Source organism: Pseudochaenichthys georgianus, unplaced genomic scaffold, assembly GCF_902827115.2.
Source record: "Pseudochaenichthys georgianus unplaced genomic scaffold, fPseGeo1.2 scaffold_264_arrow_ctg1, whole genome shotgun sequence".
NCBI classification, from domain to species: Eukaryota; Metazoa; Chordata; class Actinopteri; order Perciformes; family Channichthyidae; genus Pseudochaenichthys; species Pseudochaenichthys georgianus.
This window is the reverse complement of record NW_027262955.1, coordinates 140,876-157,959: the sequence shown is the minus strand read 5'-3', so window position 1 is coordinate 157,959 and position 17,084 is coordinate 140,876. Positions and strand designations below refer to the sequence as shown.

The 17,084-nt window shown below is 42.9% G+C and overlaps 1 protein-coding gene across 5 annotated transcripts in view; it reads left to right on the top strand.

The window, feature by feature from the left end:
• Positions 1-3,520: 3,520 nt before the first annotated feature.
• smc6 (structural maintenance of chromosomes 6) overlaps positions 3,521-17,084 on the top strand; it is a 47,015-nt gene continuing 33,451 nt past the window's right edge. The window contains exons 1-5 of one of the 5 annotated variants that reach the window (XM_034078050.2): positions 3,521-3,700; positions 8,691-8,778; positions 9,228-9,339; positions 11,271-11,376; positions 16,300-16,436. In XM_034078050.2, the coding sequence (XP_033933941.1) occupies positions 8,698-8,778; positions 9,228-9,339; positions 11,271-11,376; positions 16,300-16,436 (436 nt within the window). In that variant the 5' untranslated portion in view covers positions 3,521-3,700; positions 8,691-8,697. Of the gene's footprint in view, positions 3,701-8,690; positions 8,779-9,227; positions 9,340-11,270; positions 11,377-16,299; positions 16,437-17,084 lie in introns of those variants that run through there. The other 4 variants (XM_034078048.2, XM_034078047.2, XM_034078049.2 and 1 more) reach the window with 4 other exon arrangements.

Below are 17,084 nucleotides of genomic sequence, written 5' to 3'. Positions count from 1 at the left end.
GGGGGGGGGCTAGTGGAATACTTCAGGAAAGTCGACAGAGGGGGGGGGGGGGCTAGTGGAGTACTTCAGGAAAGTCGACAGAGGGGGGGGGGGGGGCTAGTGGAGTACTTCAGGAAAGTCGACAGAGGGGGGGGGCTAGTGGAGTACTTCGGGAAAGTCGACAGAGGGGGGGGGGGGGCTAGTGGAGTACTTCAGGAAAGTCGACGGGGGGGGGGGGGCGCTAGTGGAATACTTCAGGAAAGTCGACAGGGGGGGGGGCTAGTGGAGTACTTCAGGAAAGTCGACGGGGGGGGGGGGGGGGGGGCTAGTGGAATACTTCAGGAAAGTCGACAGGGGGGCGCTAGTGGAATACTTCAGGAAAGTCGACAGGGGGGCGCTAGTGGAATACTTCAGGAAAGTCGACAGGGGGGGGGGGGCTAGTGGAGTACTTCGGGAAAGTCGACAGAGGGGGGGGGGGGGCTAGTGGAGTACTTCAGGAAAGTCGACGGGGGGGGGGGGGGCGCTAGTGGAATACTTCAGGAAAGTCGACAGGGGGGGGCTAGTGGAGTACTTCAGGAAAGTCGACAGAGGGGGGGGGGGGCGCTAGTGGAATACTTCAGGAAAGTCGACAGGGGGGCGCTAGTGGAATACTTCAGGAAAGTCGACAGGGGGGCGCTAGTGGAATACTTCAGGAAAGTCGACAGGGGGGGGGGGGGCTAGTGGAGTACTTCGGGAAAGTCGACAGAGGGGGGGGGGGGCTAGTGGAGTACTTCAGGAAAGTCGACGGGGGGGGGGGGGGGGCGCTAGTGGAATACTTCAGGAAAGTCGACAGGGGGGGGGGGGCTAGTGGAGTACTTCAGGAAAGTCGACGGGGGGGGGGGGGGGGGCGCTAGTGGAATACTTCAGGAAAGTCGACAGGGGGGGGCTAGTGGAGTACTTCAGGAAAGTCGACAGAGGGGGGGGGGCGCTAGTGGAATACTTCAGGGAAGTCGACAGGGGGGCGCTAGTGGAATACTTCAGGAAAGTCGACAGGGGGGGGGGGGGCTAGTGGAGTACTTCAGGAAAGTCGACGGGGGGGGGCTAGTGGAGTACTTCAGGAAAGTCGACGGGGGGGGGCTAGTGGAGTACTTCAGGAAAGTCGACGGGGGGGGGGCTAGTGGAGTACTTCAGGAAAGTCGACAGAGGGGGGGGGGCTAGTGGAGTACTTCGTGACCACAGAGAGTGAACGTTGTGATCAGCTGTTTTAGCGCAGTTCTCCAGTGAGGGGGGGAGTCTCCCTCCGCAGCCGGTTGGCGTAGTTTTGGCACAGTTCCGTTGTACAGACCGACGTTAACAGCAGCCTGTCTGTGCACACGGAGACCGACTCTGTCGTCCGGGGATCGAACCGCCTTCTGGAAAAGCTTCACAAGTACGTCGGTACGCAAATGCGCTTTGTGACACAAGTGACGGTACGCATTTCAGATTACGCACATAACCTGCGTACCAGTTATGTGCACCCCTGTACCAGAGCCATATTATTACTATGATATGGCTCTGCCCTGTACTACAGCAAAAGTATTCTCCGTCGGGACTTCCTGCAACAACACCACGCCGTTATCAAAGATGTTCTATTGAGAAGTCGATCACTACGTGACAAAAGTTTTCAAAACCGTTGCTACTGAAATCAGTCTGACTAACTGCTGTCTGTGCAGTTTACTCCGCGCGAGTTGGCAGACTTTATGTTGCTTACTTTAACATCATGTCTCATGGTGGGGCTAAGCCATTTCTTGGTATGGGTGTAGCCTACCCCAGCCATACCCTGGCGCTGCCACTGGTGGCACGTATGGGGCGGGCCATTCTGCACATGCGTTAAATGCGTTAAATATTTTAACGCAATTAATTAAAAAAATGAATTACCGCCGTTAACGCGATAATTTTGACAGCACTAGTTTAAATGTGTTATATAGGTTATTCTGCAACAACTGCACGATTTAATTCGATATTTAATTTAAAAACTAAATGTATATTTTATTCATTAAAGGTGGGGTAGGCCTTTATAAGTTTGAGAAACCGGCTCGAGATCGCTAGAATTTGAAAATACATCCAGTCTCCGATAGTGTTACGTTATTATGAGAGTGCTCTGTTTGATTCTGAAATTGTATATATTTATATAAATATATACATCTGTAGCCTGTTATTGTCTCATGACACCGCACTGTGAATGAATCAAAGTAAATATAGAAGTGGTCATGAACACGTCTGTCCATCAGACAGAGGCTGCTGCCTCCTGTCATCATTAATGGACGTCTCTTTAAAATGACCGCTCAGAGGAGAGGAGTTCTCTTTTCTCTAACCGTCTGCTGCTGCCCCTCCTCTCTCCTCGGCTCCCCTCCTCTCTCCTCGGCTCCCCTCCTCGGCTCCTCCGCTCGCAAATTCTGTGGGCGGGACTAAGTCTCGAGGATAGGAGTCGAGGAGGGGAGTTAGAGAAATGAGAAAGGGCCCAAGTCTCCCATGGTGTCTCCTCGGTTAGAGCTCCTCCAGAGAGCCTCCTCGATGCTCATGCTCGGTCCTCGAAGTGCATTTAGAGAAATGAGATGTCCATGGCGCGCTGAAATTCATTTCCGGGTCACTACCGGAGGACCGAGGAGTCGAGGAGTCGAGGAGGGGAAATTTGAGTATTGAGAAACCTCTGGCTGCCTCTCAGGTCGATTAAATGGATTCCTTGCGTCCCTCACTTGCGTCGTGTCCCTGCTCCAGCCCCTCCCACCAGGGAAGCAAGGAGAGACGCAAGGAAACCACGAGAAGCAGGGAAATTAGTTTTAAGAGCAATGGGACGTCCTTTCCTCCGGAGCGTCACGTGAAGCGACGTCCGTTTGTGATGACGCCGCACAGCTGATGTCTGACAGCAGCTCTGTCCCGTTGTTTCCACACACCCCCTCTGTTAGCACACATTTACTGACACTAACATGTGTATCATCTGTTGCAGACCCCAATAAATAAAACAAAATAAGAACTCATTCTCAAAAAAGATGAACGCCATTCTTAAAATGTATAAACGAACATTAGTTAGATTAATATTGATTAGAGTGCACAAAATAAATAAAATAATTGAGAGAAGAAAGAGAGATGTTATCTATCAGAACCAGTTAGATGAACATTCATTGGACACTTTGTGTGTGTGTGTGGATATGCAGCACATTAACATTTAAATAGCACTTACTGACTGAATGGAAATGACAAAAATGAAAATGTAAAACGAAAAAAGCGATCATGAAAATGTTTCCAATAAATGAATAAAATGATTTTTGACCCCTTTGTTGTTCAGATCACATGTTTGTAACTAAATGAAACATGAATTGAAACAAAACACGGTATAAACTGAGGAGGGACTCCCGTGAGGTTCATGTGTTTTCTTCACTCTGCTCTCATGTTAAGAAGCATCAGATCAGCGCATGCACTGCATCGTCCAATCAGTGAGCGATACACAGTAAGGGGGCGGGGCGAGTGTCTGAGGATTTCATCGAAGGATGGTCTGGTGGTTCCTCGATTATAGATCCTCGCTCCTCGGTCCTCCGGCAAAAATAAGGCCATTGGTGGCGCAGACAAATCAACTTCCGGTGAGACCGAGACCGAGGAGCGAGGAAATGAAAATTAAGAGAAGTGAAACGCAGCCAGGAAGTGAATACAAATATCTCTGACTGTGAACACGAGATATATCTGCAGCCTGGACATCAACAGCACGGTAAACTCTTCTCAAGTTTACTTTATTTGTTTGTTGTTTGTGAATCCAAAGTGCACCGGAAGTGGGGTTTTAATGCACCTGCTGCTCGAGTGTGTTCACAGATGTGGATGAATGATGTGAAATATAATCAAGTGTTAAATCAGACTTTAGTTCCACCTGGAGTGAATCCACCAGCTACCCTGCAGTCTACAAAGTACTTCAGACTAGCTGCACCTTCACCAGCTACCCTGCAGTCTACAAAGTACTTCAGACTAGCTGCACCTCCACCAGCTACCCTGCAGTCTACAAAGTACTTCAGACTAGCTGCACCTTCACCAGCTCCGAGAACACTTTCATGATCAATCATTATAAAACATATCATATATATTATTCTGAAATGGACCAATCTGCACAACGACTACTTTTACTGTCTTTCACTATATTTTGATGAGAATACTTTTCTACTTTCACTTGAGAAACATTTTGAATGCTGGACTTTCACCGTGACAGAGTATTCCTACACTCTGGTATTTCTACTTTTACTAAGTACAAGACCTGAGTACTTTTACTCAAGTACAAGATCTGAGTACTTCTACTTTTACTACAAGATCCGAGTACTTCTACTTTTACTAAAGTACAATATCTGAGTACTTCTACTTTTACTCAAGTACAAGATCTGAGTACTTCTACATTTACTCAAGTACCAGATCTGAGTACTTCTACTTTTACTAAAGTACAAGATCTGAGTACTTCTACTTTTACTCAAGTACAAGGTCTGAGTACTTCTACTTTTACTCAAGTACAAGATCTGAGTACTTCTACTTTTACTCAAGATCTGAGTACTTCTACTTTTACTAAAGTACAAGATCTGAGTACTTCTACTTTTGCTCAAGTACAAGATCTGAGTACTTCTACTTTTACTCAAGTACAAGATCTGAGTACTTCTATTTTACTCAAGTACAAGATCTGAGTACTTCTACTTTTACTCAAGTACAAGATCTGAGTACTTCTACTTTTACTCAAGTACAAGATCTGAGTACTTTTACTCAAGTACAATATCTGAGTACTTCTACTTTTACTCAAGTACAAGATCTGAGTACTTTTACTCAAGTACAAGATCTGAGTACTTCTACTTTACTCAAGTACAAGATCTGAGTACTTCTACTCAAGTACAAGATCTGAGTACTTCTACTTTTACTCAAGTACCAGATCCGAGTACTTCTACTTTTACTAAAGTACAAGATCTGAGTACTTCTACTTTTACTCAAGTACAATATCTGAGTACTTCTAATTTTACTCAAGTACAATATCTGAGTACTTCTACTTTTACTCAAGTAAGATCTGACTACTTCTACTTTTACTCGAGTACAATATCTGAGTACTTCTACTTTTACTCAAGTACAAGATCTGAGTACATCTACTTTTACTCAAGTATAATATCTGATGTTATCATGCAGGTCCAGGGTGAGTAAGAGGAGAGGACCGATGTGTCGGAGTAATTTAAAAGAAGAGGCCCCTAAAATAATGATTGGTATTTCAATACATTTAGTTTTTAATTGTTGAAATTAGATAGAACTGGTACTTGAGAATGTAATAATACAGAGCACTAACTAGCTACCATCATATGTCACTAACTAGCTACCATCACATGTCACTAACTAGCTACCATCACATGTCACTAACTAGCTACCATCACATGTCACTAACTAGCTACCATCACATGACACTAACTAGCTACCATCACATGGCACTAACTAGCTACCATCACATGACACTAACTAGCTACCATCACATGACACTAACTAGCTACCATCACATGACACCAACTAGCTACCATCACATGTCACTAACTAGCTACCATCACATGTCACTAACTAGCTACCATCACATGGCACTAACTAGCTACCATCACATGGCACTAACTAGCTACCATCACATGACACTAACTAGCTACCATCACATGACACTAACTAGCTACCATCACATGACACCAACTAGCTACCATCACATGTCACTAACTAGCTACCATCACATGGCACTAACTAGCTACCATCACATGTCACTAACTAGCTACCATCACATGTCACTAACTAGCTACCATCACATGACACCAACTAGCTACCATCACATGTCACTAACTAGCTACCATCACATGGCACTAACTAGCTACCATCACATGTCACTAACTAGCTACCATCACATGTCACTAACTAGCTACCATCACATGTCACTAACTAGCTACCATCACATGACACCAACTAGCTACCATCACATGTCACTAACTAGCTACCATCACATGTCACTAACTAGCTACCATCACATGTCACTAACTAGCTACCATCACATGTCACTAACTAGCTACCATCACATGACACTAACTAGCTACCATCACATGACACTAACTAGCTACCATCACATGACACCAACTAGCTACCATCACATGTCACTAACTAGCTACCATCACATGTCACTAACTAGCTACCATCACATGTCACTAACTAGCTACCATCACATGTCACTAACTAGCTACCATCACATGACACTAACTAGCTACCATCACATGACACCAACTAGCTACCATCACATGTCACTAACTAGCTACCATCACATGTCACTAACTAGCTACCATCACATGTCACTAACTAGCTACCATCACATGTCACTAACTAGCTACCATTACATGACACCAACTAGCTACCATCACATGACACTAACTAGCTACCATCACATGGCACTAACTAGCTACCATCACATTACACTAACTAGCTACCATCATATGTCACTAACTAGCTACCATCACATGGCACTAACTAGCTACCATCACATGACACCAACTAGCTACCATCACATGTCACTAACTAGCTACCATCACATGGCACTAACTAGCTACCATCACATGACACTAACTAGCTACCATCACATGACACTAACTAGCTACCATCACATGTCACTAACTAGCTACCATCACATGTCACTAACTAGCTACCATCACATGGCACTAACTAGCTACCATCACATGGCACTAACTAGCTACCATCACATGGCACTAACTAGCTATTTACACACGGCATCTATTGCACGTCTGTCCGTCCTGGGAGAGGGATCCCTCCTCTGTTGCTCTCCCTGAGGTTTCTCCCATTTTTCCCTTTAAACTGGGTTTTCTTTGGAAGTTTTTCCTTGTACGATGTGAGGGTCTAAGGACAGAGGGTGTCGTATTGTCATACTGATATTCTGTACACACTGTGAAGACCACTGAGACAAATGTAACATTTGTGATATTGGGCTATATAAATAAACATTGATTGATTGATTGATTGATTGATTGACATGTCACTAACTAGCTACCATCACATGTCACTAACTAGCTACCATCACATGACACCAACTAGCTACCATCACATGACACTAACTAGCTACCATCACATGGCACTAACTAGCTACCATCACATGACACTAACTAGCTACCATCATATGTCACCAACTAGCTACCATCACATGTCACTAACTAGCTACCATCACATGACACCAACTAGCTACCATCACATGACACTAACTAGCTACCATCACATGCCACTAACTAGCTACCATCACATGACACCAACTAGCTACCATCACATGACACTAACTAGCTACCATCACATGGCACTAACTAGCTACCATCACATGGCACTAACTAGCTACCATCACATGGCACTAACTAGCTACCATCACATGACACTAACTAGCTACCATCACATGTCACTAACTAGCTACCATCACATGGCACTAACTAGCTACCATCACATGGCACTAACTAGCTACCATCACATGACACTAACTAGCTACCATCACATGACACTAACTAGCTGAATCACATGGCACCAACTAGCTGAATCACATGGCACTAACTAGCTACCATCACGTGGCACTAACTAGCTACCATCACATGTCACTAACTAGCTACCATCACATGACACTAACTAGCTACCATCACATGGCACCAACTAGCTACCATCACGTGGCACTAACTAGCTACCATCACATGACACTAACTAGCTGAATCACATGGCACTAACTAGCTACCATCACATGACACTAACTAGCTGAATCACATGGCACTAACTAGCTACCATCACATGGCACTAACTAGCTACCATCACATGGCACCAACTAGCTGAATCACATGGCACTAACTAGCTACCATCACGTGGCACTAACTTGCTACCATCACATGGCACTAACTAGCTACCATCACATGTCACTAACTAGCTACCATCACATGGCACTAACTAGCTACCATCACATGACACTAACTAGCTACCATCACATGGCACTAACTAGCTACCATCACATGACACTAACTAGCTACCATCACATGGCACTAACTAGCTACCATCACATGACACTAACTAGCTACCATCACATGACACTAACTAGCTACCATCACATGTCACTAACTAGCTACCATCACATGACACTAACTAGCTACCATCACATGGCACCAACTAGCTACCATCACATGACACTAACTAGCTACCATCACATGTCACTAACTAGCTACCATCACATGGCACAAACTAGCTACCATCACATGTCACTAACTAGCTACCATCACATGCCACTAACTAGCTACCATCACATGACACTAACTAGCTACCATCACATGTCACTAACTAGCTACCATCACATGGCACTAACTAGCTACCATCACATGACACTAACTAGCTACCATCACATGTCACTAACTAGCTACCATCACATGGCACTAACTAGCTACCATCACATGTCACTAACTAGCTACCATCACATGGCACAAACCAGCTACCATCACATGGCACTAACTAGCTACCATCACATGGCACTAACTAGCTACCATTACGTGGCACTAACTAGCTACCATCACGTGGCACTAACTAGCTACCATCACATGTCACTAAGCTTGACTTGAATTTATTAAAAGTATAATTAAGTGACGGCAAAGAATGAATAACTTGAGCATAATATCTGACATGCTGTTCTGTTCTGTGTGCAGGTTCAGGATGAGTAAGAGCAGAGGAGGAGTGATGGTGTCGGGGGGGAAGAGACGGAGGGTTTCGGACGAGAGAGACTCCAGCAACACGGTGACGCTTCTGATTTATTAAAGGCATAAACGAGAGGCGTGGGATTTCATGTGCAGTTCCCACCAGGAGCTGATCCATGTGCTGCTGTGGAGAGATCCATCTTTATTTCTGTTGCATATTTCAGAATATTTTCACCGCTACATTTTTTATTAAATCATTTGTTAATTTATGTATTTATTAATAATATTTTCACATCGTTACCTTTATGATTTTTAAAATATATTTGGTTCTTTATTTATTACATTTCTTGCATCATTTGGAATATTTTCACCTCTTTAACCATTTATTAATTGATTGTTTTAATTTAATGGATTATTCGGTTGTTTATAAATGTTTGAATAGTGTCACCTCTTTACCTTTTTATCAATTGATGAGTTTTTTGTATTCATGAATGTATTTATGTATTTATTCTTGCATTATTTGTTTGTGTATTCCCTGTGTGTTATCAGGGGGACATTGGTCTGATCGAGAGCATCGCTCTGAAGAACTTCATGTGTCACCGTCTGCTCGGACCCTTCCAGTTCGGACCCAACGTCAACTTCATCGTGGGAAACAACGGCAGTGAGAAACCTATAAATACCGTTTTATATCACGCTGTCTTTGGCTCCTGTAGTTTCATTTAAAGTATTTAATTTAAGTTTTTAATTGTGCAGAAACAGAAAAAGTTTTTCCACTAAAACCTGAAAAACGGGGGAAATGGGGGAAAATTGTATCATAATAATTGTTATTTTCATATGTAAAACATATAATTAAAAAATATATATAATTAGAAATAAATGTGTCGCATTCACACCAGCCGTGTATAGTCCGGTTGAATCGAACCCTGGTGCTTTTAGCCGCTTGGTGCGGTTCATTTGGGTCGGTGTGAACGCAGTCCGAGACCTCTGAAGTGAACTAAACAACCGGACTCTGGTCCGCCTAAAAGAGGTGGTCTCGGAGCGCTTGCTAGTGAACACCATTGCTGTTGTGAACCATAGAGTGAACGCAGTCCGCACCAAAACACAGGAAGCGTAGTATTTACGTGTCACATGATGAAGCAGAATCTTTAGCGAAAGAGTGAAGCAGAATGAAGAGTTGAACAGTGTCGTGTAAAGTAAAAGCAACGATCACACTCAAAACTATACATACAAGTCAGTCTGCCGTCGGTGAAACCCCCTCCTGACTGCAGAGCGTCTGTCATTATACACTGAACAAAAATATAAACGCAACACTTTTGGTTTTGCTCCCATCTTTCATGAGATGAACTCAAAGATCTAAAACATTTTCTTTATACACAAAATAACCATTTCTCTCAAATATTGTTCACAAATGTGTGACAGTGAGCACTTCTCCTTTGCCGAGATAATCCATCCCACCTCACAGGTGTGGCATATCAAGATGCTGATTAGACAGCATGATTATTGCACAGGTGTGCCTTAGGCTGGCCACAATAAAAGGCCCCTCTGAAACGTGCAGTTTTGCTTTATTGAGGGGGTCTGGGGGGGTCCGAAAACCAGTCAGTATCTGGTTTGAGGGGTAGGATTAGGGTAATGTTGTGAATCGAGTGGCCCATGGTGGTGGTGCGGTTATGGTATGGGCAGGCGTATGTTATGGACGACGAACACAGATGCATTTTATTGATGGCATTGTGAATGCACAGAGATACCGTGACGAGATCCTGAGGCCCATTGTTGTGCCATTCATCCACGACCATCACCTCATGTTGCAGCATGATAATGCACGGCCCCATGTTGCGAGGATCTGTACACAATTCCTGGAGGCTGAAAACATCCCAGTTCTTGCATGGCCAGCTTACTCACCGGACATGTCACCCATTGAGCATGTTTGGGATGCTCTGGATCGGCGTATACGACAGCGTGTTCCAGTTCCTGCCAATATCCAGCAGCTTGGCAGCCATTGAAGAGGAGTGGACCAACATTCCACAGGCCACAATCAGCAACCTGATCAACTCTATGCCAAGGAGATGTGTTGCACTGCGTGAGGCAAATGGTGGTCACACCAGATACTGACTGGTTTTCGGACCCCCCCCAGACCCCCCCAATAAAGCAAAACTGCACGTTTCAGAGTGGCCTTTTATTATGGCCAGCCTAAGGCACACCTGTGCAATAATCATGCTGTCTACTCAGCATCTTGATATGCCACACCTGTGAGGTGGGATGGATTATCTCGGCAAAGGAGAAGTGCTCACTATCACACATTCTTTCAGATTTCTGAACAATATTTGAGAGAAATGGTTATTTTGTGTTTATAGAAAATGTTTTAGATCTTTGAGTTCATCTCATGAAAAATGGGAGCAAAAACAAAAGTGTTGCGTTTATATTTTTGTTCAGTGTAGTTTAATTTGAAAATATTTAATTACAAGTTTTAAATATGCAGAAACTGAAAAAGTTTTTCCCACTAAAAGCTGAAAAATGCAAAGCACAGGAAACAGAAGATGGGGGGTGTTTTTATATATATGTATTTAACACCTTGGTTTTAATTGTACTCCTCAGGTGGGAAGAGTGCGATTCTGACGGCTCTGATCGTGGGTCTCGGAGGAAAAGCAACGGACACGAACAGAGGGACGTCTGTGAAGGACTTTGTGAAGACCGGCGAGACGTAAAGACACAATATTATACCATTTTAGATCCTTTATTACAGGCAGAGGTGTCCAAACTCTTTTCACCGAGGGCCACATACAGAGAACTACACGAAGGGCTGGCGTTGGTGGTTAATTTATGAAAATAAGTCACAAATTAACAGAAAAATAAGGTTATTCTCTTAAATATAGTTGTTTAAATTGACGTAAAACCACTCACACATTTCCAAAAAACAACGTGCATCATCTCTGTAATTTAAGGGGTATGTTTACAAGATACAAACTCACATTTATGAGGAAAATGGCTATTATTGTGAAGTTTGAGTGGTTGGTTTATGAAAAAGAAGTTGGCAATTAACAGAGAAAAGGAGGTTAAATGTAGATGATGTAAAACCAGTCGCATATTATAATTATTAACACATAAATACTGTGTAATATATTTGAACATATATATTTAACCCTTGTGTTAGGGCTGCTCAATTAATCGTATTTTAATCGCGATTATGATTATGGCTTGCAACGATTACGAAAACAACGTAATCGAAATAACACGATTATTTTTTTATTATTAATACTTTTTTTTTGGTTTTTCACTTGAATTATACTTAAAGTTCAGGGAAATCAACTGTTGAAAATAAACTGTTCACATTTTTTTTCTCCAATAAATCGATGTTTTCAAAGTCAATGAATAATCGCAATTACAATTATTGACCCAAATAATCGAGATTAGGATTTTTGCTATAATCGAGCAGCCCTACCTTGATGGCCCTGATGGCTCGCCACTGCCTTAAGAACATATCTAGGATTAAAAGACTAATGTCACAGCAGGATCTGGAGACACGTGTCCATGCCTTTATCTTCAGTAGACTGGACTACTGCAAAGGTGTCTTCACAGGTCTCACTAAAACATCTGTTAGGAAGCTGCAGCTGATTCAGAACGCCGCTGCTCGAGTCCTCACTGACACTAAGAAAGGGGATCACATCACTCCTGCTCTGAAGTCTTTACACTGGCTTCCTGCGTGTTCGAAAGCTGTTACCGTTCATGGTGTTTGTGGGTAAATGTGTACCCATGATTTATCTCAGTCCAAAACACACACAAATAATGACTATCATCCAATATTGCTTTAACTACATCATAACTAACTTATAATGCATTCATAACCGTACAATCCTGTTGTAATTTCATGTCATGGCCCCAAAACACATTACACCACACATTGCACACGTGCATGTGTGAGTTCAGGTTCAAGTGGTAGCGCACATATTCTTTGAGAAAGGTGGAGTTCCCGTGGGGGGGGGGGGGGACCAGGTGCATGTTGCGAAACAATTATTGTTACAGTGTATGAAGGAGGTGGGGGAGGGGTTTCTAAAGTCAAAGATGAATCTTGATTGGGCCACATTTGACCTCAAGTCACCCACAACTATTCTGCTGGGTCTCCCCCGACCCCAAATTATACACTTGTTTTTTTAGAAACCTTCAGACTTGGCGAAAATGGTCAAAATCAGTTTTGTAGTGTTTATATAGCTGTCGGGAGGATATCTTGAAGCTTTGTTCCGATAACAAATACTAGTAGTTATTATATAACCTGAAACGGGTCACGGGAGACCCGAACACAACGTAAGGGTTAAGAAGTACAATATAAGACAAGCAGAAGTTTATTATACTATAAGTTTATTTCATTATAATTAAGAGACGCGCACCATCTCCCCCGTCTTCATCACCGTGCCAACGTCAACCCCCCCCCCTTCAAGACACCATCTGCGGTCACCGCAGCCTGATAAGGATGTGTGTGTACAAAACGCAGCAATCTCTTACTGATATGTGCTGGGTCCAGGCTCAAGGGCGTATGGCACTCTCAACTCTCTCCAGGACATGCCGGGGCCCTGCCTGCCTGTAGCCGATATCTGTGTTGATAGGTAATAGATTAAGAGCGGTGAATCATCTTAGAAACAGGAAGCGCTCAAACGTTTGTGTGAGTTTATCTAATGTAGCAGTGATTCCATGTCAGCCACAGCTTGTTACTAAAAACCTGACTGATAGTGTGTTTAACGAACTTAAACTAGCTTTATTAAATGTCAGGTCTTTGGCAGGAAAAACATTTTTAATCAATGATTTTATCACTGAGCACAATCTGGATTTTATGTTTTTAACAGAAACTTGGATTGAGCAAAATAACAGTGCAGCTGTTCTTATCGAATCAACCCCCCCCAACTTAGTTTGATGAGTCAGGAAAGAATGCATAAGTACGGTGGCCCTGAAGTGCAAGACACCACAGCATTTCAGAAAACACCACAGCATTTCACATTGGACGGAAAGGGTATTCCTTTAGGGAGAACACTTCCTGTTTGTGATTGGACAGAGCCAGCCAGAGAAGCACTGCTGTGATTGGTTGTTTTTGCTGCCAGTCAAGAAATGACGCTTCGTGATTGGTCAACACCGACAGCCAAATATGTCCCAACCATGGTCCCACAACGTATGATCCCAACACATCAGCCGTTCCACACTTGCCCCTGCTAACACCTCAGTAAATGAGCTAGTAGATCATTTTAATTAAAAATGTTATTGATGCCATTGCTCCAACTAGGGTAAAGGAAGTGACTGGCAAGAAAATATCTCCATGGAGAAAGGCCATGACCGTGAGAACAGAAAAAAGAGTGTCGAAAAGCTGAACGCAGGTGGCGAAAAACAAATCTCCAGGTTCACTTTGAAATCTATAAAGAGAGACTTAGCCTTTATAATTTGGAATTGAAAAACGCACGACAGTCGTTCTTCTCTGACATCATTACCAAAAACAAAAACAACGCACGTGCCTTGTTCGCTACCGTCGACAGACTAACTAACCCCCCAGTGTCAGTAGCCTCTGAACTTCTATCCACCAGGGCGTGCAATGACTTTGCCTTCTTCACTGACAACATTCAGAACATCAGACAAGCAGTCAGTGCCTCTGCATCAGGAACAGCAGATGTGTTCAATCAATCAATGTTTATTTATATAACCCATTATCACAAATGTTACATTTGTCTCAGTGGACTTCACAGTTTGTACAGAATATCAGTATGACAATACGACACCCTCTGTCCTTAGACCCTCTGTCCTTAGACCCTCACAGTGTTGTCCCTATGTCCACTTAACATCAATTCAAACACCATGACACAGTTCCATCAGATTAATGATAAAAACCTAGAGGACATTATACAACTTCTGAAGTCCTCCTCCTGCTGCCTTGATATTATTCCAACAGGGTTTTTCAAAGATGTTTTGCCCTGCATGGCCTCAGAACTACTTCATATAGTAAACAAATCTCTTCACTCAGGTATTTTTCCACAGGCCCTGAAAACTGCAGTCATTAAACCGCTCTTAAAAAAGAATAATCTAGATGCTTCAGTGATGAACAATTACCCATTTCTAGGTAAGATCATTGAAAAAGTTGTTTTTCAACAGTTGAGTCATTTATTGCATTTAAATAACTGTTTCGATGTGTTCCAGTCAGGCTTTCGTCCAAACCACAGCACTGAGACTGCTCTTGTAAAGGTCTTTAATGACATCCACTTAAACACAGACAGTGGCAGAACTTCAGTGTTAGTATTATTAGATCTCAGTGCTGCGTGTGACGCTGTTGACCACAACATATTACTAGACCGACTGGAAAACTGGGTGGGACTTTCGGAAACAGTTCTAAATTGGTTTGAATCCTACTTAAAGGACAGAAACAACTTTGTTTCTATAGGTAACACATATGACAAATATGACATATGGGGTACCTCAAGGCTCCATCTTGGGGCCTCTTCTCTTTAACATCTACATGCTACCACTGGCTCAGATAATGAAGAACAACAAAATAAGTTACCATAGCTATGCGGATGACACACACATTTACGTAACCATTTCACCAGGAGACTATGCTCCAGTTCAAACACTGAGTAAGTGCATTGAACAAACCAATGACTGGATGTGTCAGAACTTTCTCCAATTAAACAAAGATAAAACTGAGGTAATGGTTTTTGGAGCCAAGGCAGAACGTATAAAAGTTAGCGCTGAGCTTCAGTCTGCAATGTTCAAACCAACAGATAGACAGAGATCTAGGTGTAGTCATGGACTCTGACCTGAGCTTCAACAGTCACATTAAAACAGTTACTAAATCAGCCTGCTATCACCTAAAGACAGTGGCGAGCCGTGACCTTTATACCTAGGCCCTCTGACCCTCTGGGTTCGTTCAGATGTGTGTCTCTCACACTGCACTGTAACTGTGATTCATATATTTGCTTTTTTTATTAGTGTTTTTAAATATCATTTCATAATATGTTTCTTAAATGCTATTAATGTCTTTCATTTTTGTAAAGCACTTTGAATTGCCTTGTGTTGAAATGTGCTATATAAATAAACTTGCCCCCCCCTGCCCCCTTCTGGTCCGAGCACTTGCCTGTCGGCAAACGGCGCCCCTGTACACACACACACACACACACACACACACACACACACACACACACACACACACACACACACACACACACACACACACACACACACACACACACACACACACACACACACACACACACACACACACACACACACACACACACATTCAATACATACATAGTGTGATGGCTTGAACTAGTGGGAGAAATGGCACTGTTTGTAGTCAATGCCTTGAACCTCGGCTAAAAAGGCATTAGAAAGTCAAGGTAAACTTCCGGTTAACTTGCGGTCTGCAATGCGTATCACGCTCGCGCACACAAGTAAATGCACGTTCATTCTCACAAGAAAATATACATGAATTTACATCAGAATTGTTTTTATTTTGTATTGACTTGGTTAGTTAGTTCCCATTGTATTTATAATGGACACGCGGTCCGGATTGATTTGCACTTCGGTCCGAGTTTGAGAAGCCCTGCTTTATTATGTTGGTGGAAATTGGAAAGATGTATTTTGTTTTCTGTAGTTCTGCAGAAATCACTGTGAAGGTGAGAAACAGAGGACTGGACGCTTTTAAAAGAGACGTCTACGGAGACAGCATCTCCATCGAGAGACGCATCTTCAGCGATGGCAGCCGGACCTGCAAGCTGAGGAGCAAAACTGGTGATTACTGGCATACTGTGTACTAAAGAGAGACACTAAATGACTTCAAAGAGACACAAGATGACTTCAAAGATACAACATGTCTACAAAGAGATATTAAATAACTACAAAACACAAAATGACTCTAAAAGACACATATTGACTAGAAAGAGACACAACATGACTATAAGTAGACACAACATGACTATAAGTAGACACAACATGACTATAAGTAGACACAACATGACTATAAGTAGACATAAGTTGACTTAAAAATATACAAAATGACCAGTAAATGACACAAAAGAACCTTTAAGTGACTATAAAGGACTTAAAAAGACACAATGACTACGAAGACACACAAATTGATTATAAATAGACATAACATCTCTAATAGATACCGCTCTTGTTTTGTCATTTATACAAAAAAGACTAGAAATGTGTATGAGGCATACTATGAGATCTGGGGCCTCATTTATAAAGGGATATACGCTCAAAAAGCCAGTTTCTACGCAATGTTTGCGATTTATAAAATACTAACTTGACGGGAAAACGTGCGGTCCTCCACGCAAACTCTAACCCATGCGTACGCACGAAGCACAACAACGGGAGAGACGAGAAACTGCGACACCGCTGGCAGAAGGAAGGATGGAGAGAAATGTGTGGAAA